The following is a 25,149-nucleotide window of genomic DNA, read 5'->3' as shown; positions in this document are numbered from 1 at the left end:
TTAAAATGTCTAGAACACACATGATCTTTTCTAAAAAATTTTCTGTCACTTCTTTCCAATTTTTTACCCCATATAATGAATTGCCTTTCTTCTTTGGGTGGTTTAAATACCTTAGTATCATTTTCTTTGGCTGATTTGTATCCCGTAGAACATCCAACCACGAAGCATTTAACCATTTCGCAACACAATTTATCAAAAACACATTACCACCCTAAGTTAAAGAACGAAATGATCAAATGAAACAACGAAATGGAATCTACTATCGACAAGATGGCAGACGCTTTACTTCTGATAATTCGCGCCAAATCTGAGGGCCACTCACACTAGAGAACCTAGCGGCAGAAGTGAGAAAAAGTATCGAAAGTTGGCACAGTTTTAAGCGAGGAAGCTCTACTGCGTTAGCCCACCTCTCCTGGTACATCGCGGTTTATTAGTGTCTCTACGTTCAGTGAAAGCACAGACTACGAAGTAAAGACCACTATCATCGCCATAAGGCTGAGAGAAATCCAGTAGGCGATGCTTGGTCTTACCGCTAGGGGCGCGGGAGTATACTTTCTGAAATTTTTCTACTTTTTCTAATGTTAGTACTGAATACGTGCTTCACACACACGTATTGGCGGGAATTGTATTTAACTTTACGTCATCAACTGTACACCTTAATTTTCTAGATCCCCTTCCTGTATCCCGTGAATTATTTCAAAATTTTATTCTAATTCTTTGGTATGGTAATAAAATTATACATTTACCCCCTCTTTTCCCTATTCGAGTCCCTATTTTTCAGATGTATAGAGCCCATCGTGAAACCCTGCACGATGGGAACACATCTGAAAAATAGGGAAAAGAGCAACTCCATCTCGTTCAGGGGCCTGAACGCTGTCAGGCAAAACATGACGACAACTCCTGTTAGGGTTCAGGTCCCTGGCCTCAATTTGCAGCAAGAGATAGGCAGCTCAATTCGCTATACTAGCGCAACTTGCCTTACGCATTCAGTTGCAACTCCATCTCGTTCAGGGACCTGAACCCTGTCAGGCAAAAACACAAAACCCCCGAACCGTTATTTTTTTGTTTTGTGTTTGTTATTATTTATGTTTATTGTTTATTTTTCTTTCTGTTTCCTTTCCGTAATACAATGCCTTTTAACTTTATAATTTTTTTTTCATTTATTAGAATATTACTTAATTAAGCAACGGTATAATTTCATTAAAATTACTGTAATAATTGTGAATTTCCACTCATGGGCATTCGGGTAGTGGAACCGGTTCCAAAACCCGATATAATTACTGTGTACCCTATTTGACTTGTTTTTTGCAATACATCATAGTTTTATTTATTTTCCTTCACTTGCACACCCATTTTAAGTTAAGGCTGGGCCACATCTTTTAAAGTGGGTATTTTAAACGAAAGAAAACCGCTTGATAAGCACCTACCCGAGTAATGACCCATCAGCTATTTTTCAGGTAGGTAGGTCGGTGCGGTTTAACGTGTCTCGGGTAATCCCTCTATCCCAGTACACAAAATTAAAATAGCTGTATAGGTAACCATATTAGGTCTAAATAAACAAATTTTACAGAAATGGATAGCCGATGATGGGGGCTATCCACTTCCGTAAAATTTTTACTTAAAAAATACCTAACTGAGTAGTAAACCGATTGGATATTTTTGTCAGTGTGGTTTGACGGATCGTGAAACTAAATGAATTATAACCAGTAAACTATAAGCTCTATATTTGAAAAAAGTTGCAGGAATGGGTAGCTCTTGATAAGATCAATCCATTTGTTCAAAATTATCGCATTAAAAAATTTTTACTAATTATATATTTTTACGACGCCATTAATGTGTTCAAACTTTCAGTACGACTAATGGAAAACCGTTGACGACTGATCCGAAGGTAGCATTTGCTCACAAGCTCAAGAGATGGCGTTTACTATAGATAACCTAGCAATGCCTACTGGTACCACAAAGAGGCTTCACAAGAGATACCCTTCTTAACTGAAGAGTTGGTACACCTCCCTTTTACACCATGCCTGAACCCTAACAGGAGTTGTCGTCATGTTTTGCCTGACAGCGTTCAGGCCCCTGAACGAGATGGAGTTGGAAAAGAGGGGTATGTATAGAGCCAATCGTGAAACCCTGCAAGATGGGAACACATCTGAAAAATAGGGAAAAGAGGGGGTAAATGTATAATTTTATTACCATACCAAAGAATTAGAATAAAATTTTGAAATAATTCACGGGATACAGGAAGGGGATCTAGAAAATTAAGGTGTACAGTTGATAACGTAAAGTTAAATACAATTCCCGCCAATACGTGTGTGTGAAGCACGTATTCAGTACTAACATTAGAAAAAGTAGAAAAATTTCAGAAAGTATACTCCCGCGCCCCTAGCGGTAAGACCAAGCATCGCCTACACGGTGAGATAAAGGATAGCGGTCTTTACTTCGTAGTCTGTGGTGAAAGTAAAGTAAAAACCAAAGTTACTTTGGTCGGTTAAAATAGACTTTATCCCAATACCTTAGTTCAAATGCAAGATGAAATTGATAAATATTTTCTTAAGAAATTTCAGTTTCAACAGCTGGGAAATAAATCTTTTTCATGCACAAATTTGTTCGGGAACCCTTCGTGGAAGGTCTGCAATGCATTTCCTTCACTGTTAACATGTGTTGATATCTAAATTTATGTAGCATTTTTATTAGGTTCCAGAATTAGAAAATCTAAAAATCCATTTAAATTGTACAAAAGGTCTGTTAAGCCATATGGAAGCTGAAAGGTGGCATGAGCATACATCTTACACCAATCGTGCAGGTGCTGTTTTTCAAAAGGTTAAATCTGAAGTATGTCCAGAGCTACTGACACAAGTAATAAAAAAACTATTATCTGTAAACTTTTCTATCTACACCTTATTTAACCATGTTTTTCTAGGCTTGGCTCAAATTCTATGAATGTCTTTCTCAATTTGATTTACTTGGCAATATTCCAGAAGGGAATTTTGAGTTAAAAAGTGTTCATTTGTGTGAAGCCCCAGGGGCTTTTGTAACATCACTAAATCATTATTTGAATTTACACCACCCTGATTTGCATGTAAAGTCTGAAGTAAAGTTGTGTGTGTATATTGTATCAATAATGTTTTCCTTAATTCCCAGTTCAGTTGGTTGGCTGCCACTCTTAATCCCTACTATGAAGGAAATTCTAGTAAATCAATGATTGGAGATCACCGTTTCATTCACAATACTTTATGCTACTGGAATTTTGGCCATGATGATACTGGTGACATAATGGAATGGTGTAATGTTAATGCGATACTGCAATGCAAAGGAAGACATGTGAACCTTGTATGAAAATTTGCACCCATGGAACATTTTAAATAGCATATGCTACAAGTGTTGCTGAATGGTCATGATGTATAGGTTACGGCAGACGGCAGTATTGATTGCGCAGAGAACCCAGGTGAACAAGAAAAACATCTCGCAAAATTACATTGGTGTGAAACCATATCTGCGTTATTACTATTAAGTCCTGGTATCTTCAATATTATTTGCTATTTGGTTATCTTATTAATTCTTCTTTCTTTATAGGCGGATCATACGTTTTAAAAATGTTTACGTTTTTTGAACATACTGCTGTTTCACTGCTATATATTTTAAGATTGTCATTTGAAGACCTGCATGTGTTTAAACCATGCACAAGCAAAGAAGGAAATTCTGAAGTATACATCATTGCCCTTCGTTATACGCAAACACATGAAATTCAAAAGCTATTGCGCATCATTCAAGCACAGGTGTATGAACGGTATATGAAAAAATGCATATTAATGCTCAATGGACCCCTTTTGATAGATTTATGTAATAGGAAAATTGATATTTCTTCGAACGCTCTGTTTTCGCTGTCTGAAATTCCTGAAGGCTTCCTACGCGATATCATAAGCTGTGCAACGCTTTTCAAGGACCACCAGGAAGAAGCCATTATGCGTAACCTTACACTTTATAACGTTCCTCTACAGGGAAAAGAATTGGCAGCCACGAAAAAGAAAGTAGCCAAACGTTATATGCAGAAGTACGGCCTACGGAGCATCCCTTTAACGAAACAAATCTTGGGCCCGGAAAATTTAAGAGAAAGGTCGTTGTGGAATTTACAACCATATCACGAAAAGAATTTAGGCTCTTTGCCTTTAACGGTTACTCCCGAACTATTTACTAAATTGCAATTTGAATTGAAAGAAATTGATTTATTTCTTGAGAAAGTAAAATTTCTCAAGTGGGTAAACCGAGCAAAAGAAGATTGGAAAGATAAGATCTACCATACGTATGGGAAATCTTATGGTATTATTCGAAACACAAAATTTTGCCACGCGTACATCTTCCGCGTTTTTGAATTTCTCCGAGAACTATCATTGGACCTTAAATCCAAATCATTTTTTGAAGCGCTAGATGAAACAGGACAAGTTTTCCTCATCAACAATTTCTTGGATGTAAGTCCAATAATTGGCACAGGGGGTAATTTCGAAACACGGTGTCCCGTACTTTCGAGATTCTCTGTGGCATCTGTCTGGATCATTTCTCTTTTTTTTTCCCAGGTTGTATTAGATAACGCTTATGCTATTAATGTGACACGAGTTAATTAGTGAATTAACAACGATAGGTCGAATTTGATTTTGAGAACGATACTCTCATCCGGTTTGTGGGCTATCATGAAGAACCCCTTATTTTAAATTGGATGCGGCACCTCGACCCAAAATTACTGAATTTTGTGGAAATTCCCACTCTCTTTCGTAAGTTTCATTGCTTGTATGCTGATGAATAGTATATAATACTGAAATGTTTTCTGTTTTCAGAAAACTCGTTTTACAATCTCATAACAAGATACAACACAAAATTGCTCTTGGAATTCTCTTTGTCGATAATAAATACGATGCTTTTATTATGTTAAAAGCACCTATGATCCATCAATCCATTAATACGTCGACGGTGTGATTTGGCTTAATGAGCCTGATGCTGATTGAAAAGTATTCTGGAATTTTTTGGAAATTATTCCGACTAGTATGCTAATAATGATATCGATAATCTACTATAGCAGTGACGAAACCCTTTTGCAATGACTGCTCTGGAATTCGAAAACGAAATAAAGTGAACGGAAATAGACTAGATAGACACGTGGGAATTGCATGATAGAATTTGGGTGCTTTTAATAGTCATCAAACCTTATCTTTTTTCCATGACATACACCAATTTTAATTTGTAGCTCCTTTTCCTTTCTTTTGGCTTGCCAAGACGGATGAAGAACCTCAGCAGGTGGAACTGAAATAAATGTGGGTTACAAGAGCTATTGAAAATTGATGCATGATAAAGATGAGACATTATATAATTCATACCTGATGGTGCAATTGTTGGTTTAGTTTGAGTATATCTGTTGGATATTTGTTGTCTGGATCTAGAGGGCTTAGAGCATTTTTTATCACCAGATTCTTTAACTTCTGAGTTAGTTATCTTGTTTACCCTATAAATAATGAATGGATTAAGAAAGTGAAGTAAACAGCACAACACACTTTTAAAGTTGGTAGTAATACAACCTTTGGGCATTTACAGGGATGGAATTGTCCTTAATATCCTCCTCATCTGAAGACAGATCAACACCTCCAAGAAAAAAGGAATCTCTGAGAGTCTGATTAGTTTTTTTGCTGGTTTCATGATCTATGCTTGTTTCACCAAATGAAATTGATTCAGCTACATTTTCAAGGTGAAACTGTTTAATTATCATGGTTCCAATTTGTTTGTTTACTGAAGGTACTGAGAATTTTGGCCATGGGACTTTCTGGGCCAAGATCCCTTTGCTTTTGGGTTGCTTTACTACATTTGAATTTGCAGCTAGAAAATTTTTATCATTTCTCAATAAATCTTCAGGTTTAGTATTATTAATAGCTTTGGTAAAATTGCCTTTTAAAGGCTGGAAATCAGATGAAGGATTCAATGGATTCATCAAATTGTCTGGAACTTTCATTGGCAGTGACAAGACATCCTTATTACTCTTCGTTTCCTCTAGGTTCCCCAAATTTGGTGGGGAATCAGAGTCCACTGTACACACAAAATTTAACATGCATCCAGATGTGGAGTTACCCTCAAGTTCTTGCAAAGAAATTTTTTTTTTCTTCCCACATGATGTTTTTTGTGTAACACTTGCTATTTTTACCTCTTCTTGAATGTTTCTACTGCTGGCACAATCCATTAATTTTTTTTTCTTTTTTTTCTGGTAATGCAAACCAAGAGACCTAACCAAAAGAATTAATCTGTCCATTGGGCCAGTATAAGTTTGGCGGAACACTTGAACCTGTTGTTGAACCAGCCTATGGTTAGCAAGCTGCAGCATTAGTTTCTGGGACAAATCTAATTCACTTTCAGTTGGTGATAAACTTGGAGAATCTTGTTTGTTACAAAGCGCAAATTTAGACACTTCATCAACACAAATTTGCTTAAGAAGACAAATCTTATTTTGCAGCTTTTCAGCCTTCAATTGAATTTTTTCAAGTTCATTAGTTTTTTTTCCCTTAAGTTTTCTCACACGATGAGTCAAGTTGTTTATAAGCCACAAACGAGCCCTTTTCACATCTTTCCGCATGCGAACGATCTGAAGTACAAAATTTTCATTAACATGGGTATTTCATTCTTTTACCACCTTTTGGCTAACCTGATTATTAAGCGTAAGTTTCTCCAGTCGATTAACGGTCGTCATGGTGAAAATCAAGGTATAAAAAGCACGAAGTATGATCAGCTGCTTGTACTGCTGTATCCTCGGACTGCGGTATATCGTATACGCGTACCGTGTACCGTGTACCGGCAGAGTAATAGCAGAGTAATAGCAGAGTAATAGAATACTGGTGTAGCCACGCTTATGGCGGGCCCTCCCATTGCCTTTTTGGCCTGAAAGTCTTTCTGGACCATAACAAAAGCGCCACAGCGGCTGTGTTGTGAACTTGTGATGTATTACGTTTTCGCTATGTTTTCGCTCATTTTCATCGTCTGTACTTCAGAAAGTAAACAAAAAGTGGCTTAATTAATTAGTGTGAAAAAATGTATGTATAAACATATGGGTTGTTATAACAATAACAACCCTTAAAACTCAATTCATAGGTGGCAGTTACGGTTATGGGACACTTAAATCGATATCTTGCCTCGTTCTCTCACAATCGATACGCGAAATTGGCAACAACTTTTGGGAAAAAATCCGAGAGGGGGAGTTAACATGGCCGTGGCTACACCAGTATTCTATTACTCTGGTAATAGAATACTACAGGGGCCGTATTCTAGCCTTGACTTAAGCACGGAATTCTTTCTTAACTTACTGTTTTTTGCTTAAAAATCCAATTTATGCTTGGATTTACCTAAAACCGTATTCTAGCTTTTCTCAACTCACCTTTTTTTCTTAAGAAATATTTTGAACTTGTCTTTTTCAACTTAAGATAGCAAATTTTTGTAAGCCAACTATTAGTTGGCTAATAATAATTAGTCGGGATAATATTTAATGGCGAAAAATACAGGGACCTTGCGTCGGGGGCTAGGGGTTTTGCGTTGTCCATTAATTAACAAATACAAATATTTTTTTTAAATGTTGGGGGTCTTGCGTCGCAACGTGGGGGTCTACGGTCGACCCCCCCTGGGGTCTTATGTCGAAGGGGTCTAAAGTCTCGCTCCCAAGAAACTAGCACGCATGATTGTCTAAATGTACATAAATATTATACATAAAAATAATATATATAAATATTATATATGGATACTATATATAAATATTTTATATGCATATAATATGTAAATATTATATGTGACCTAGTAATTTCCACCATAACGAGGAAGATCTTCCGCATTCTCCGTCGGTATTATTCAGATATATCATTTAAAATTTTGTAATCCTTTATATGTTATCTATTATAGGTTATAGGATAAAATTTATATATAATAACAATGTACAGTATCCTGCACAAAAATCCGAACACCGATTTAATTTTTTTAAGCCACCTATTGGCGGGGTAGCGGGTTTTTTTTTTTTTTAAGGAGGAGGGTAGACGGGGTGATGGACACGGCAGGGCAGGGTTGGGTAAGTCTAGACCTAAAAAAAAATGCCTTAAGGTTTTTCAAAAATTAACCATATTTCTGAAAAAAATCAATAAATTGTAATTGATTTTACGTTATTAGAAACTAGCATTGTGTTAATTTTATTGTTACTGAACTAAAACACCCTTAAACCACGATGCTTTATCCACAATGGTTAAACTTGGCGCCAGATTTGAGGGCCACTCACACTAGAGAACCTAGCGGCAGAAGTGAGGATAAGAATTGAAACTTGGCACAGTTCTTTCCTCTCGCGTTTGCCCACCTCTCCTGGTACAGTATCCTGCACCAAAATCCGAACACCGATTTAATTTTTTAAAGCCACCTATTGGCGGGGTAGCGGGTTTTTTTTTTAAGGGGGAGGGTAGACGGGGTGATGGACACGACAGGGCAGGGTTGGGTAAGTCCAGACATTAAAAAAAAATGCCTTAAGGTATTACGCTTTAAGGCAAGTTACAGGCCAGGACATTTTTGCAACCCCCAGGGTGGTTTGTTTTTTTAAACGACAGTTGGAAATTTAGGGCTTTGGCTAGGAAATGTTGCTTACCGAAACAATTTAGCTTATGTTCCAGCTGCTTGTGAATGTTTACGTCGTTGACAATGGCGTAGGTGTAGCCTTTCTGAATGTGATGCTGGAGATCGGTGTTCGATTCCAGATGAGGTGATAAATTATTGTGTTTACTTTACGATATTTTTTTGTCCGACAATAGAACTCCAATACCTTAAATATGATATTTAATGCCCGACAGTAGAACTCCAACACCCGACAGTAGAACCACGACACCCGACAGTAGAATCCCAACACCCGACAGTAAAACTCCACTGAATATTTAAATAATTATTACGGCCGACAGTAGAACTCCAAGAATTTATTTTTCATTTCAAGAAAAGTCATAAAAGTAGGGCTCGGCCCCGATCACATTCTAATCGGGTACACCGCTAACGTTTACCGTAAAAAATTAATCATTAAAATAGCTTTATAGGTAACAATTTTAAGTCTAAATAAACAAATTTTACAGAAATGGATAGCCGATGATGGGGGCTATCCACTTCCGTAAAATTTTTGCTTAACAAATACCTAACCGAGTAGTAAACCGATTGAATATTTTTGTCGGTGTGGTTTGACGGATCGTGAAACCAATAAATTATAATCGATAAACTATAAGCTCTATTTTTGAAAAAAATTACAGGAATGGATAGCTCTTAATTAGATCTATCCATTTGGGCAAAATTATCGCATTAAAAAATTTTACTAGGGTAGTAAACAGATTCACAATTTTTTGCTTTGGTCGGTACGGTTTCACGGGTATCGGGTAACCCCCTCCTCCCTGACATATGTAAAACTTAAATAATTTTTTGCGGAAAAACTATAAGTCCAAATTAAATAAATTTTACAGATATCGATAGCCCTCATCAAGATCTATCTATTTCTTTAAAAAATTTGGAACAAATGTTCATAGGAAAAAAAAATTGAAAAAGGATTATATTTTTTACTTTTGTCAATAGGGCTGTTCGACATCTTTTTTAAGTTTTGTTGAAATCGTGAAACGCAGCAACTCATGTATTTTTTCGTCTGCTACGAGTGACTTGTGTAGTTCTGCGAAATATTTATTTTTTAAAAAAACAGTGATAGAAAAGGGGGTTAAGACCTCTTTTGAACTCAGATACTTCAATGTAAGTAACAATACTGTTTTTAATGTCGGCTTCATTACTAATTATGAAACTTATTAGATCAACAATGAGGAAGAGGATGATGATGATGACAAGGAATAAGTTCGTCTCCCCGTTGTTTCGTTTTTGCTGTAAAGTAATAAACGATGACCATTATATTTGTACAATTGTTACTGCATTAAACTTGACACCATTCCTTGACGCATACTTTCAGGGTTATTTTTACATTAAAAAATTGTCAGTATTAAGATTATTTGTATGGAACTTTAGTAGGCTGTGTACGAAGGGAATTATAATTTTGCATTAAGAAGATTCCAGGTTATGAAGGAACTTGGTCTAAGCATTTGCTAGTAAGATGTCGGATCCATTCATGTGGTTGCATGTTTCGATTTGACCAATAATTCGTATCATACATGAAGGCTGGGAAGACAGTGAAAGTGAAGTAAATGCATTCTGCGTAAAGCAATCGACCTTCAATACAACTGTTTTCAAATTGCAAGTAAAATATAATTAAGTGAAACTAAGCTAATTTTCTAGATCTCGAGTAATATTTTGTAAATATTTATCTAAACTCAAAATTGAAAGCCAGACAACAAGTAATGGAATGTCATGTATATTTCTCAATTTACAAAAATTTCATCACTTGAATCATAACAAAGATCTTTATCGACGATTCAAATCTAAATCTTCCATGAAGGAAGTTAAGTTCAGCCGAATCTTTTTACTGCCTTGACTTACGTATTGAAGAAGATTCATCATCTGCCTAGGAGTATATTCCTTCAACAAAGGCATAAACAAAATTATTAGCTGCTGACGACGCGAATTTCTTAAATTAATGACAACGGTATTAATACTAAATTTGATTGAGTTACCGTTTGTTCTTGAATCCATTTTTCGAAAGAATTTTCAGGTAAATAATATGCCTTTATGTATGTTTCGACAATATGTGGGTCAGGAAGAGGTCTTAGACGTGTCAAGCTTTCCACTTTGACTTGAAAATGCCTGAAGTCTAACTGCATTAGTGCACGACCTTCGTTCGTGCATTTTCTTACAGCGGAAAATCTAAAGAATTTCAAATCAGATACGGTCTTACATAAAGGTGCGTAAAATAAGGCTGAATACCCGTCAAGTAGAGTATGGTAACAGGCACGAAGAATTTGATCCCATAAAATGTTGTAAATTTCAGGAGGCAGAATCTGAGGGTAACAGACACAAAGGACACTCGAGTCGTAGTCACTGAGAACCTGCAAAAGAAATAAGAATTACATCATAGATGGAATATGATTTTGATAGCTTTTTGTTTCAACAAGATATATGAAGATATCTGAGGGAGCAATTTTTGGAACAATTGGACAACAGTCTAAACCATGTTTCCACAGAGAATTAGGAATACAATATGGACAATCACTGTTAAACATTTGTAACTTTTCCAAATAACGTGTTTTGGCCTCAATACTAAGTCCACTGGCATAATTAGACAGTGACATAGTTAAACACTAACACTATAACGAACTAATATATAAAGAAAACACATCAGAACTTCAAAACAACCCCCTTTTCTATCACTGTTTTTTAAAAAAATTTATATTTCGCAGAACTACACAAGTCACTCGTAGCAGACGAAAAAATACATGAGTTGCTGCGTTTCACGATTTCAACAAATCTTAAAAAAGATGTCGAACAGCTAGGGCTCGGCCCCGATTTCAAATTAATCGGGGACACCGAAAACCCTCACCGAAAAATGAGGTTCGGGGACGGTGCGGTGCGGTGATTTTTTTCCCGGTGCGGTGCAAGCACCGCACCGCACCGCACCGAAAGCACCGAATAGAAATTTGCCTGAGGTGGTGCGAAAAACAACAAATGACGCTATGGTTGACTTAACACCGGAGCTGTCTCCTGATAGGTCATCTATAATAAATTGCTCCTCATAGGTCAATCAGGACCACGTGACTAGTGTGACATTTGTGTTTGTTGTCAGTCAATGATGAGTGGTGTGTTTAAGTTGTTTAGTTTATTGTTACTTATAGTTTGAATCAAATTGGACTCGTGTTTGTTGTTTTTTAAATATTTTTTTTATCAACCATTTAGTGAATTTCAACAGAAATGCCACCAAAGAATTCACAAGGGCATAAAAGATCTTTGTCGGCTTTGTCGAATGTTTCAAACGTTAGCTCACCAAGTAATAATTTTAAACTTGTGATATTACTCTTGCATGAATACGATTCATGATAAAGGAAATAATTCTGTGATACAGAAATCCATAATTCTTATGAAATTTAGTTTTCCTGGTTGATTGGAGCCGAAAGGTTTTTTTTTCCCATTCAACCTTATTTACAGATTTTAAGACACGTTATATGACATTAAAAATTTTGATAAATAAAATACCTAATGTGTATTCATTATAATTAGTATATGTTTAATTACGTAGTAATTATGTATTCTTCAAATAACTTTTTTTCTAAGTTATCCTACACAAGCGTTGTCTTATGTATTGAATTTTGTAATTGCTTTCCTTGAAATCGGGGATTGCACCGAGCACCGCAATCACCGCACCGAGCACCGCAATCACCGCACCGCAGAAAATTTCACCGCACCGAATCGACTAAAAAACTCCCCGATTAGTGCGGGGCCGAGCCCTACGAACAGCCCTATAGGGTCGAGTATATCCATAGAGCGCAAAAACTATAAAAAAACGTCTTGTCTCAAGTTTTTTGTTTATGTTTATTTTTTCATAATTTTTACAGAAGTGGGTGGTTTTTTAGAATAGCTAATTGAGCTGCCTATCTCTTGCTGCAAATTGAGGCCAGGAACCTGAACCCTACCAGGAGTTGTCGTCATGTTTTGCCTCAGAGGGTTCAGGTCCCTGAACGAGATGGAGTTGCGCTCTGACCAAGGCCTACCAAGGCCTACATAATTCTTAAGGCCTGTAAACTCAAATACCTCCTATGGCGGGTAGGCGTTCCCTAGTAAGAGGCAATCAGACAAAAAAACAAGGGTTACGACGACACCATCTGGCGCTCGCAATTATAGCCTCGTTGAAAAACACCCCAAAAAACTTAAACACTTGTTATAGTTACATAAACACATGAATAAAGATAAAACAAAAGGAAATAAAGTTTTTGAAATGAAAAGTGTGCTGGTTTGACAGCAATATGGCGATTGAGTTGTTAAAAAGAAAAAAGTAGTTTGTTAAGAAAATATAAGTTTCATTATCATGTTAATGAAACATTTTCTTCTTGTTCTTGTAGTTAATCGAATTAATCATTTAGGAAAAAAATCTATTAACGGATTAAACATTTTCACTTAGAGATAAAATAAAATATTGTTTAAATTGTACTCACATTGATAACATGACATAAAATAGACATGAACCGTCATACTTCTATCCATAAATCTCTAGGTGGAGTCCTTAACCACCATCCCAATACCGAGGCCAATTTGATTGTAATGGTGAAATGTAGTGATGAAAATATTACTTAGTGGACACAAATCTTTTTCAAAGAGGTGAGTTTTTTACTCTTACTGGAATTCTTTAACTAAAAGTTAAGGTTTCTAAGATATTCTTAATTAAGAAATACAAGGAAACCCTGTTTTTGCTTAATCTTGTATTTAGGTTTTCGAAGCATTAGCAGTAGCGAGCGCCAGATGGTGTCGTCGTAACCCTTGTTTTTTCTATGATTAGTTGTTGCCAGGTAACGCGTCACCGCCATAGGAGGTATTCGAGTTTACAGGCCTTAAGCATTAAGTAGGCTTTGCTCTGACAGAAGCAACTTGGGGTGCGTTTTATCGTCAACTGTCGAACTCAACCTGAACCTAAATTGAGCTCAATCAGTATTTTTTTGTTAACCAATTCGTCACAGTTGAGCTTGATTTCCGTTTTATGGTTCACCAAAAGATCAACCAAGGTTGAGCTCTACCAAATTGAGCGAACCACAGTCCAGACCATGGTTGAACTAAATCCAAGTTGGTTGACCCTCCCACTTTATATAAATTCATATTTTCTTTCATCTGGCAACACGTTTGTTTTTTATCAAGTCGTCATAACAGACGGAAATCTAGTGTTGTGTCGTTATTTTTTTTTACATCGTTGTCGTTATTCGTTAAATATTATTTTTTTTATGTAATCATTAACTTACTACGTTATTTAATATATTATTTTTTTCGTTATTTTTCTCGTTATATAGTTTCAAAACTTCGAGATAATTTTTGTACAAGTTTTTATTTTGCTTTTCCCATTTTCAGTGGTTTTCTACATTAGGCCCCAGCATTAAATGTCGGTGTAAAACTAAAAAATTTAGTTCATATTCGCAGTCAACAGCCCCACTGAGCAGAATAATTTGTTAAATATCGAGAAAAAAGCCGATAAACTTGCCCACAAAAATTTGTTTTCATTGTCGTTATTCGTTATATTAATTTAGGCCAAAATTGGACATATTGTAACGAGTTATCGCCGATGGGTTCGGTGTATCAATCTCGGTGTATTCAATCTCTTCAACACTCAAGCACGACACAAAGTAAACATAACTGTTCTATTAAACTACTGGCCCCGAAGGTCTACACTACAGTCCCATTTATAGTTTTCAGGCGTGGGAAAGAGTCAGTCGGCAAATCCGATGTATCAGAAATCGGATGACGCTCGAATGACACTTCCATCGGTCGTTTGTCTATCCGTTACAGCTATAACGGCTTACGAAAGTTCTCTTACAAATGATGCGTGAAAGCTACATCCCCCCTTCAGCCTGCGACTCGTCCCGATCGCACTATGACGACGAAGAACAAGGAGAAAAAAAAATAAACATAAACCCTAAAACAGAAGAGACACGAGCCATTTTCGGCCAAAAATCAGTACAAAGAAACAATTTTCAGCCAAAAGTAAATGAAAACAAATGAATGCAAAATTCAATGTAAACAAATTTCGCAACAAAATGCTAGAAGAGTTACTGGTCAAACCAATAGACATTAACCCACCCCCCTCCCCAAAAAAACCAAATTACCAATAAAACAAGCATGAAACAAAAATAACATCTACAAATAGCTATTGAGAAGAGAAAGAAAAGGTACACAAGACCAAAATAATTTCAGCAATTCAAATAATTTAAAACAGAATAGGGGAGAGAGAGAGGGAAAAAAACAAAACAAATACAACGTTTCGGTTAACAGTTATAAGCGCTCTTGCACCTCGGGTTCATGAATAGTCAACCGACCTTCCAATTCGACTATGCGTTGAGTCAAGGCTTTTATGGTTGCCCCGGTTTGGCGCAAACGAACGAATAGAATTGCTCCCAAACCAAAGAATAAAATCGCTATAACCGCTATTAATTCAAAAAGGTACCAAACTGTTTCGGGTTGCCCCGCGCCCCGTCTAGCTTTCTCTTCTTCCTCAATGATACGCAGATGTTCCCCCATGAGGGCTACGCGACCTTGAATCATCGCACGGCGCGTCAGTATCGGCTGACTATTCTGGGTTCTTGCCCCCCTTCCTTTCTTGGATAGTCTCACTAGCTTCGGGTGCTTTCAAAACTTGCCCTACCTTTTCAAGCTCAGTGAGCGACGGCAGTGACGCGTTGTTCAGTGCATAATTGATATTCTTCCTGAAGCTTGCTTGAAAAACCCAATTATCCGTGTGTGCGGTACACGACATTGGAACTTCAAAGACATCAAAAGGTTTTCTTCTAATTAAAGTGTTAACCTTTTCATGACTTTGCGGGCAAATTATCGTTATTGTTGTATCTTCAGTAGTTAGAAATTGCTCGATGCCGCTCGAGGCCGAAGAGCAATTGGAATTGTGAGTGATTTAAGAATGCGACGTTTTAACGGTGTTGACCTTGTATTTCACAGCTTCTATACCAACAAAAAACAAAATGAAACAAAAGAAGGTAGGTTTTTGCAACCCTTGGATATCGCCTGGGCGTCAGACTTTTAACTGAAGTTGCTCCATCCCCTTCTGGAACTTCCTTGGAAGTTACTCCTGTTGCAGCCACTAAGTAGTAAGAAGAATGCATTATTAGGGAGTGGAACAGGGTGGGGTTTTAACCGTTAATACGTCGCATTCTTAAATCACCCACAATTCCAATTGCTCTTCGGTCGTGAGCGGCCTCGAGCAATTTCTAATTTTGTAGTAATTAGAAATGCTCCGTTTCAACGGTGACTTCAACGCATTAAACTAGTCGTTTGCCACTAACAAAACCGTGTCTACGACTGAATCCGGATTAGCCTTACGCTTATGAAAGCGGGAAAAAGCTGGTTCTGATGCCCAATGGTCCGTCTTTAGAATCGTCTCCACCGGTACACCCTTTTCAAACGCTTTGGATGAAGCGGCTCCGCGCGTTGAAACGTCGATTCCTGCTTCCTCTAACAGGGCCTTTATTCACCTTGCTGTAGTTGAGGCCCCCACTGGTTTAAACGGCTTTCTTGATGCGATAAAAAATCCGTCCCCGTGGCGTTCGTCTACCAGGTCGCTCGTCTCTCGGATGTAGCTTTCCATGCAGGACACTGGGCAGAGCCGAGGGTCCCCTTCAAATCTACTTATTCTTACCACTGGCAAGGCTCCGCTTTGCTGAGATTTACGCAGCTTCAACAAAGGGAAGCAGGTTCCCCAATCACCAAAACGAACCGAACTTCTAGAAATGGAAGCCAGCTCGGAAACCTTTGCTTAGGTTGTTATGAATAAGAGAAAAACGAGCTTCTTAGACAAACACATTAGTGGAAGATTTTCGTCCACTCCTAAGTCGCTGACAAAACTTAGCATGGCGTCGATGCTCCACGTACTTACATAACCCGGTTTAAAGGGTTTGTTCAGAAAGATTCCCTTCATCAAGCGAATCACGAGTGGGTGACCACCCACCCCTTTTCCATCCATTTGCTTTAAAGTGACCGATAACATAGATCTTAGGATATTTATCGTACTGTAAGCCTCTTTTAAAAACTGCAGTACTGAAGCTAAATTATTCGACATGGGATCAGAATTTCTTTGACGGCAACAATTACTCCATAAAACCCATCCGGTTTCATACGCAGCTGATGTGGATTGACGGTTTCCGTCCAGCAAAAGTTGCGCCACCTCCTTCGAAAGTCCCTGCACTTCGAAGCATCGCTGGAGAGTTTCCATGCGATTAAGATAAGGGAATTCGTCTGGATCTGAGGGTGGACTGCACTCGACGCTGATGTCCGCAGATGACTGGATGGAGCCAGAACTAATGGAATATCATTCGCGAGACTCAAGGCTAACGGGAACCAAACCTGGCTCGGCCAGTAGGGCGTTATTAGCACCAGATCTGCCAATTTTCTCCTCGTCTTTGCTAGACAGCGCAGGATCAGGCTGAATGGTGGAAAGGCGTATGCCTTTAGGTTTTCCCAGCTGAATGTAAACGCGTTTACCGCCCATGCCCCGGGTTGCGGCTGCCAACTGGTGAATTTGATCAACTGCGCGTTCCATGCCGCTGCGAACAAATCTATCTCCATCTCCCACTGTGACTTGATCCGGCGGAAGCTGATTTCCGAAAGCTTCCAGTCGCTCTGATCTTGGAAAACTCTGGGCTGGTGATCTGCAATAATATTAAGGTTTCCTGCTAGATGAACTGCCTTTAGTGACAAAACTCTTTCCTCGTACCACCTAATGATATCCTCAGCCATAGACGAGAGCCTACGCGACCGTGTACCCCCGCATTTGTTGATAAATGCTACCGCCGTGCTATTATCTAAATAAAGAAGCACGGATGCCCGATTCACTCGAGCTGTAAAGCACTGTAGAGCATAGAATGCGGCAATCAATTCCAACAAATTGATATGAAAGGTTCTTTCTTCCACAGTCCATGGGCCTTGGGCCGTAGACTCGTCACATACCGCCCCCAGCCCACCAAGGACGCGTCTGAAAAGATTGTTATGTCTGGATTATTTGCAAACAAAGGTTTCCCATTGACCTTGGTAAGGTTGTCCCGCCACCAAGTCAAATTTACCCTTGACTCATTATCCAAAGTTATTTTAGCACTAAAATTTAATTTAGTCGACTCGATTAGGCAGCGGTGTTGAAGCCGCCTGTAATGAGCCTGGGCGAATGGGATAGATGAAATCGCCCATGCAAAACTTCCCATCACCGAGCTTAATTCCCACAGAAAGACTTCGTCTTGTGATAAAAGTTTGCGACACATCAAAATCATTTTCTCCACTTTTTCCTTCTTTAAGGAAAGCGTCAATGATCGAGAATCGACCAACAACCCCAGGAATTCTCTCGACTGCGACGGTTCGCCTGACGACTTGATTTTGTTTATCACAAAACCCAGTGATTCCAGCAGCTCTACGACGAAAAGAAAATCTCGTCTCGCTTGACTTCTACTTGAACTGATGAGCAAAAAATCGTCCAAGTAGACAATCAACTTAAAACCTTTACCTCGCAAAAAGACGACTACTGGTTTAAAGATTTTTGTAAACGCCCAAGGGGCCGATGAAAGACCAAAGGGTAGGCAGGAAAACTGATAAACTTGGTTTTCAAATAAAATTGGCAAAAAAGGCTGGTGGTGGGCGTTTACCGGAATAGAAAAATACGCGTCCTTCAAATCTATTTTAGTAAGCCATTCCCCTCCAAAGAGAATTTCTCTTAAATTTGAAATGCCTTCCATCTTAAACTTTCTGTAAACCAAAAAACGGTTCCAATGCTTCAAATTAGCTATGGTCCGTGAGCCACCATCCGATTTTGAAACGACGAAAACCCTCTCACAAAGCAGCGATCTGCTTAGCCAACCCTGACCAAGGCACTTTTTTCCTCCATTTCCATCAATTCCTTTCTGCAAATCTCGATCTGATCGGGTCTCATGAAAGGGGAAAAGAAAAAAAAAGATATTCCCGGCCTTTCTTTAAAATCCAGAGACAGGCCATTTGTCACAGTATCCAAAACCCACGGGTCTTTAGTCAGGGATTGCCACATGGGCACAAACCATTTTACCCGCCCCGCGAAAGGGATACTTATGCTAAATACATACGACACTGACACTGGGGCGATATAATCATACCTGTCGAGACGGTGGTCGTTGTTACTTCCCGCGGAGTAACCTCCACCTCTGCTATTGAAGCGCAGTCTGTCGCTGGAGCGTCCGTCGAAACCAGATCTACCGCGGTTACATCCATTGGAGGCATGACTGATATGACCACCCGAGCGATTCATGTTCATTAAATTATCTCCCTCTTGTGCTGTTTTCACCATTGGACGGAAAAAATGACGTCCGAATAGATTTTCAGATTCCCGCACGGAAAACCGATCCTTCTCCTCCAGCAAGGATACATATCTGTTGTCTGTCTGATTCAAAACATTGAACCTACGCCTCTTTGTGATGTCTGCAAAGGCGTTGCCCACCAAACTGAGAGCCGTGTTCGCCGCTCGCTTTAGGTAACGACTTGCACCTAGACAGCCTAGTTCTTCCTTCAGGTGAAGCAGAGGACGTACGCTATCCATAATCTTCAGCTGGATCTCGGTCAATGTTTTCTCCATAGGATCGTTCAACCTGGCAGATGACGATCTTCCATCGTTTCCACTTCGAACTGCGACTAGCCGCCTCTTCATCGAAGAATCGAGCAGGAAGGAGTATAGAGGAGAAAGTAGTTAGTATCCCTTTACACAGGGCAGTCAAACCAATAGTCGTCCGCCGCCACCAGTTGGCAGCACAATGACGTGGAGGGGAAATTTTTAGTTGTTTTCCTATTTACTTGTGTGGGACAGCCGAAGATTTTAGGTAATGTTATTGCAAAATTGAAGTTATTTCTTTAGCTTAAGAATAGTTATTTATATTAAAACAATCTACATTAAATTTCCTATCTGGCACTATTAAGATAACTGATGTTTACTATCATTGAAACCACCCTAAAGAGCCAAATAAGAAGATGGTATTTCGTTCTTATTGTTTTCATGCCATGAAAAGTGACAATTATATGTTCTTAATATTAACTTTTCAAATATTTCGCATAGAAATGGTGAGGACATGTGCGGCTCCAGGCTGTAGAACTGGATACCCTTTGAAGAAAGGTGAAGCAAATCAAGTTAGACCAAAACGAGCACTGTTCGCAGCCCCCAAAGACCAAGAATTGTTGAAGAAGTGGCAACACAACTTACCAAGAAAAGAATTCAAGTTGAGTAATAGCTCTGATGTCTGTGCGTTACACTTCCTACAAGAAGATATCCAGAACTCCTACTTTGGATTGTGTAATGGTGTACCATCTGACGTTAATGCACTGCAGACCGTTAACAAACATTTAAGACCAGGAGCTGTACCTGTTTTATGGCCTGGTAAGTTGCAAATACTTTTACAATTAAGATGCATTGTCAATTGAAATAGTAATTGTTATTTCTTTTCAGGATGCCCAGATTATCTGTCAAAGAAAGAGAAACCGAAAAGGAAACCTCCCAAAGAATGAGTCCTTCCCAGCCCAGAAGCTACCACCTTCGATAATGAAGAAGTTGGTTCGGGTGATTTCGATTTTCCTGAGATCACCCTTGACCCATTTTTTTGTTGCTGATCCTGATTTAACAAGGTAAAAATTTTTTTAGGTGTGTCTGATATAAAGTAATAAATGTAATTAATATCCTACAGAGAGAATATCGTATGTCCTCCTGAATGGATCGAGGTTGAAAAAGCAGAATCTCTTGAGAAAAAAAAACGAGCAGTTTGTGAAATGCTGCTCAATCCTACAACCGAAGTGCCATTTGTAATGAAGGCCATATCAGTCGATTTTAATTTAAAATCTGTTTCTTTCTTCATGCTGGGGAAACTACTACCTGGTCCTAGCAATCCTGTGCCGTTTGAGACTGTTTCTGACATCAATGCAATCTTAGATTCTTTTCACAAAAAAAAAGTTTGTATGGGATTTAAAGTTGCTTCCTATGCCTGCGCAAAAGAAGTCTCAACAGGTTGTCTCATTAATGGTTCTTGGTATTTAAAACAGTATGTGTAAACCATATAAGTAATTAGTAATTTAACCATGTTTAAAAAATTCTGTCGCTTTTTTATCATAGGTGCCTTAACTTGTGTGAAGATGGAAAATCTCTCTGCTCCATGTGTCACCTTTTTAAGGAAAGTGTAACCCGAAGACAACTCCGGATGCGTGCAAAAGAACTGTTGCTTAAGTCCATTTCCAAAACAAACAAATCTCCAAGGAAAAATAGGAAAATTAAGGCCTACAGGTTCATGTGTAAAGAGGCACTTATCGAGGATCTGAAATTCGTCAAAAGCAGGCTGAGAAATCGGGAAAAGGCATTAGCCCATGAACGACTCCGAGTTCAGGTACTATTTTTCATTTCATTCATCTATCATTCATTGATCTCATGCTATTCATATTATTATTATATTCATACAGAGGCTGCAAGCTGAAGTCAAGCAGGCACGGATTGATGTGTCAAATTTTAAAGAAGAGACTATCCAAGAGTATTTAATGCCGTTAGGACATCAGGTAGTTTAGGAATTCCTTATTGGAACTGCTGTTTTCTTTCTTTCTAATAACTTCTAGACTTTACATCTAAATGACACAAATCTGAACGATTCCTTTACGTCTTTTTACAAGCTTTTCTTGTTTAAAAACTTTTTTATTGTGTACTCTACTTCCATTTCAAAAACTTATTTATTATGAAATGAATAGTATAAACAATTTTCTTTGGGTAATAACGATATACAGATGTACTATTACTCATTGATTAATAAATATTTTACACCAACCTAAGTCGTTTAATTGTTTCAAAATTTATTAACTAAATACTCTTTTTGTAGGCAAAGGCGACAGTTACACTACTTATTAATCAAGCTAAGCTATTGGCGTCAGGCAAGAAGAAAGGAATGAGGTACGATGCCGAGTGGTTATTGGAATGCCTTATGCTGCGGATTAAAAGCTCGGGGGTTTATAACCACCTACGGGAAATAAAGATGCTTCCTCTACCCCATCCTACCACTTTAGGAAGAATGCTTTCCTCAATTTCATGCAAGTTTGGATTCAACAAAATGGCATTAGAAGCCATAGAAAAGATGTTGAGCAAATGTCGTGCAACAGAACGTTTAGGCGTTTTAACCTTTGACGAAATCAAAATTGCAGAGAATTTTCAATTCAGTTCACAATCTTTCGCATTCGATGGAAGAGTAGACCTCGGTCACATCGCGGAGGAGATAGACGAAAATGAAGAAAATACTGACAAGAATGAAGAAAATACTGACAAGAATTTGGATAAGGAACTAGCAGATCACGCCGTAGTCTTTATGTTTCGGTCATTGTTAGGAAACTGGGTCCAGCCATTCGCTGTTTCGCTTCCAAAGGTGCTGCTCCCGGACAAGATTTGTTTCGCTTGCTTTTAGCAGGTATTATCCGCCTTGAAGAGCATGGAGCTCGCGTTACTGCCGTAACAAGCGATGGAGCACAGAACAACAAAGCGGTTTGGATGAAAGCTCACATTTCAATTGTTAAAAGCCGCGATGGAAAAGAATCGATTACCAACTCAATGCCCCACCCAACCGTAGTGGAAAAAGTGATCTATTTTTTCCTAGATCCACCACATGCTTTCAAATGTATACGGAATCAGATCCTCAATCACGGAGATGTTCAGGTTTAGTATACTACCTTTTTTCAAGTGGTTTTTCTTGTTATACATAACTTAATAACTTATATAGGTGGCAGGGAAGTTATTTTCTAGACGACAGCTGCATATGCTATATAATATTGATGCGCTGGTTTCCGGCGGCGGTAAAAGAGTATGTCCCAGATTAACGAATTCGCACTTGTGGCCAAAGCCAATGCAGAAAATGAACGTGCGATTAGTTGTCCAGGTACTATTCTATATTTACTAACATCAATTTTCAACGCTAATAAATTTTATGAAATTTTAATAGCTTCTCTCGAAATCAGTGGCAGATGGATTCACTTGGTTTCGTACTCACGGCAGTGAAAATGTGCGCAAACGATTCAAAGACACAGAAATAATTTCACAGTTGTTTTTGTTATTGGATAAAGTATTTGATTTTATGAACTCAAGATGTTGTAAAAATCGATTTACGCCAGACGCATTGAAAAATATGATCAAGGTACATTTCTTATGCTTTTTTAAATTTAATATATGAAAATAATGGAACTTATGACAGGCTTTCCATGACATGGAGGAACTTCTTATTTTAACAGAACAATGTGAAAAGAGGCAGAAAACTGAATTTGGCCCTCATTTTCCGCCACCATTCGTTTCTTTAGTAACGCTCAAAGCGCTGAGAATCACAATAAAGTCAATGAAGGATATTGCAGCATCTTTGTTCGCCAGTGGCTTCAAGTATATTTTAACAGGAAAGATCAATCAAGATTGCCTTGAGGTACTTTTTAAAAATTAACCTTAATTACCTTAATTTATTGATTTTACTGTTTCCCTAAATAGCGCTTCTTCGGCATCATTCGTGTAGCGAATGGAAGTAACGAAATGCCAACCACCACAACTTTCCTTCAGCTATTTCGCATGATTGCGTTGTACTATCCGACGAAAAAATTCTGATGGGAGCAAACGTTGACGACGAATCTGACTTGAATTCTGAAGAAAGGCTGACAGTTTTAACTAACTATCACGACTGGATTAAAGGTGGGTACAAAGAGAACAAGAAGAAGCAAGATGCATTTCGAAAATTTGTAAAGGATTTATTATTGGACGGAATTACAGTCCAAGTTGAAACAGAGCTGCAGAACTCTAGTCAGACTGCCAGCACAAGTGATAATGTTATTTTTTATATTGGGGGTTACATGGTTAACAAAATCCAAAAGCGTTCCAAGTGCATGACTTGCATTGACTCTGTCAAAGGTGGACTCGAGTCCTTGCCGAAAGATTTCGCCGCTCAAGATTTAACGGAACTAAAAAGCAAAGGTTATCTGAAATTTGCATCGCTTAACCTTTTCATGCTCTTGAAAGTCGTGGAAAAGGAAATTCAGAAAAAAATTGATATTGGTCAAATTTTTCGTCCAAACTCATTCACAGACATTATCACTTCGCTCGTAGAGCACCAACTGCCGCAAATAAGCTGTCAAGACCACATGCAAGTCTTCATGACTAACATTATCATGGATTTCATGTGCACGCGAATGAAGTGCATTGCCAAAGAAAAAAGACTGAAAATCACTGAAGATAAGAGAGTGAAAGAAAAGTCGACACGGAAAGAGAAAAAACTCTAATATTTTTATTTATGCATTCATTGCTTAATGTAAAATGATTTCATAACATGCCTTTTAACCACGAGAGTATTAAACGATATGACTATCGACTTTCAGGTATATTATCACATTTTTTCCTTTTTTTTCCTATTCTTTCCCATGAGCTCCCATAAGACTACGGCAAAAACTTCCCCTCCACGTCATTGTGCTGCCAACTGGTGGCGGCGGACGACTATTGGTTATGGAGAGCCATAGGACTACTTCCTTCTCTATACTCCTTCCTGAATCGAGCATGGGGGCCTTCAGCTGAAAAGAGGTACTTTCGAATTTTGGCTTGTAGTGTCCTCTCAATTTCCGGGAGTCCGATGAGCTGACACCACGTGCTAACAGCTTCCGCACGTGCTTAGTCGAATTCCTATCAACCTTAAACTCGGTGCGGGTCACTTCTTCCGGCGATCCACGCCGTGCACGATTGGTCGCACACATCTCGTGAGAAATCGATCAATCATGGCGCCTGCTACGAGAGCGGCTTCTCTGGCGTGACCTGGAATGATCTCGAAGCACCAAGCGCAAAAGACTCCCATTGCTGGACCTCGAGCGGTCACTACGCACCGTGCGTGAACGGCTTCTATGGGTAGAGCGTGAGCGGCTTCCATGCACCGAGCATGAGCGGCTTCCTTCCAACGATCTACTTCGGTCACTAGGTGGGCGTCTCGAAGTCGATCGGAGCGGGTGGTGATTGTCTAGAACTGACAATAACGGGCTACGAGAAACCCGTGAATCCGGAACGCCTACGGAACTTTCACTACTGACAGAGCTTGATCTAGCCATGACTATGCTTGGTAAGAGCTTAAAAAAGTCTGAGGCCCAGGCGATATCCAAGGAGTGGAGAAGCCTACCTTCTTTTGTTTCATTTTGTTTTTTGCGTGGTATAGAAACTGTGAAATACAAGGTCAACACCGTTGAAATGGAGCATTTCTAATTACTACACAATTGAATAACCCCACCTCCTATGGCCCAGATATACAGTTTGTTGGCAAAGCCAAGGTTTAACATGAGTCGTGCACTGGGTGCGACTACGGGCCTCGTCCTTGCTACTTATAGGACAAATTAAAGTCGGTGACATTAAACAACGAAATGCATCGTCTGCTGATAACTCTAGAAAAGCTTGTCAATCAGTTGCTACGGCTAGAAATTGTGAAAGAGGATAAAATTATGCACCTTGCGTGGCATTGCCTA

The 25,149-nt window shown here is 38.7% G+C and overlaps 4 protein-coding genes and 2 long non-coding RNA genes across 11 annotated transcripts; 4 read left to right on the top strand and 2 right to left on the bottom strand.

Annotated features, from left to right (window-relative positions):
* Positions 1-326: 326 nt before the first annotated feature.
* LOC116923536 (cap-specific mRNA (nucleoside-2'-O-)-methyltransferase 2) lies at positions 327-4,944 on the top strand. 6 transcript variants are annotated; one of them, XM_045175784.1, is made up of 10 exons: positions 327-448; positions 2,452-2,627; positions 2,695-2,856; positions 2,921-3,079; positions 3,142-3,330; positions 3,406-3,517; positions 3,574-3,787; positions 3,848-4,571; positions 4,637-4,766; positions 4,830-4,944. In XM_045175784.1, the coding sequence occupies exons 2-10, from the start codon at positions 2,523-2,525 to the stop codon at positions 4,922-4,924; spliced, it is 1,890 nt and encodes a 629-aa protein (XP_045031719.1). In that variant the 5' UTR covers positions 327-448; positions 2,452-2,522; the 3' UTR covers positions 4,925-4,944. The 6 variants fall into 6 exon arrangements, with proteins under 6 accessions (XP_045031719.1, XP_045031722.1, XP_032785921.1 ...); XM_032930030.2 differs by lacking the exon at positions 327-448 and having other exon boundaries at positions 2,394-2,627; XM_045175786.1 differs by lacking the exon at positions 327-448 and having other exon boundaries at positions 2,435-2,627; positions 2,741-2,856.
* A 211-nt stretch (positions 4,945-5,155) lies between these two features.
* LOC116923546 (serum response factor-binding protein 1) lies at positions 5,156-6,886 on the bottom strand. Its single transcript, XM_032930041.2, has 4 exons — positions 6,677-6,886; positions 5,565-6,616; positions 5,367-5,491; positions 5,156-5,292 (listed from the first exon to the last, which is right to left on the bottom strand). Exons 1-4 carry the CDS (start codon positions 6,719-6,721, stop codon positions 5,180-5,182), a joined length of 1,335 nt encoding a protein of 444 aa, XP_032785932.2. The 5' UTR covers positions 6,722-6,886; the 3' UTR covers positions 5,156-5,179.
* Positions 6,887-7,158: 272 nt separating this feature from the next.
* On the bottom strand, positions 7,159-8,981 carry LOC123474006. The gene is made up of 3 exons (XR_006648624.1): positions 8,816-8,981; positions 8,642-8,726; positions 7,159-8,377 (listed from the first exon to the last, which is right to left on the bottom strand). It is a non-coding gene; the product is annotated as an uncharacterized LOC123474006 (long non-coding RNA).
* A 634-nt stretch (positions 8,982-9,615) lies between these two features.
* LOC123474005 lies at positions 9,616-11,265 on the top strand. Its single transcript, XR_006648623.1, has 4 exons — positions 9,616-9,768; positions 9,826-10,609; positions 10,667-10,864; positions 10,952-11,265. It is a non-coding gene; the product is annotated as an uncharacterized LOC123474005 (long non-coding RNA).
* Positions 11,266-19,665: 8,400 nt separating this feature from the next.
* Positions 19,666-20,166, top strand: LOC116926875 (THAP domain-containing protein 1-like). The gene is made up of 3 exons (XM_032933801.2): positions 19,666-19,672; positions 19,721-20,038; positions 20,108-20,166. The coding sequence occupies exons 1-3, from the start codon at positions 19,666-19,668 to the stop codon at positions 20,164-20,166; spliced, it is 384 nt and encodes a 127-aa protein (XP_032789692.2).
* On the top strand, positions 20,163-21,444 carry LOC116928170. Its single transcript, XM_032935279.2, has 4 exons — positions 20,163-20,283; positions 20,343-20,693; positions 20,765-21,032; positions 21,106-21,444. The coding sequence occupies exons 1-4, from the start codon at positions 20,201-20,203 to the stop codon at positions 21,205-21,207; spliced, it is 804 nt and encodes a 267-aa protein (XP_032791170.2). The 5' UTR covers positions 20,163-20,200; the 3' UTR covers positions 21,208-21,444.
* The last annotated feature ends 3,705 nt before the right edge of the window (positions 21,445-25,149 follow it).

Source organism: Daphnia magna, linkage group LG7, assembly GCF_020631705.1.
Source record: "Daphnia magna isolate NIES linkage group LG7, ASM2063170v1.1, whole genome shotgun sequence".
NCBI classification, from domain to species: Eukaryota; Metazoa; Arthropoda; class Branchiopoda; order Diplostraca; family Daphniidae; genus Daphnia; species Daphnia magna.
The sequence above is the reverse complement of the archived record's forward strand: the minus strand, read 5'-3'. Positions and strand labels throughout refer to the sequence as shown.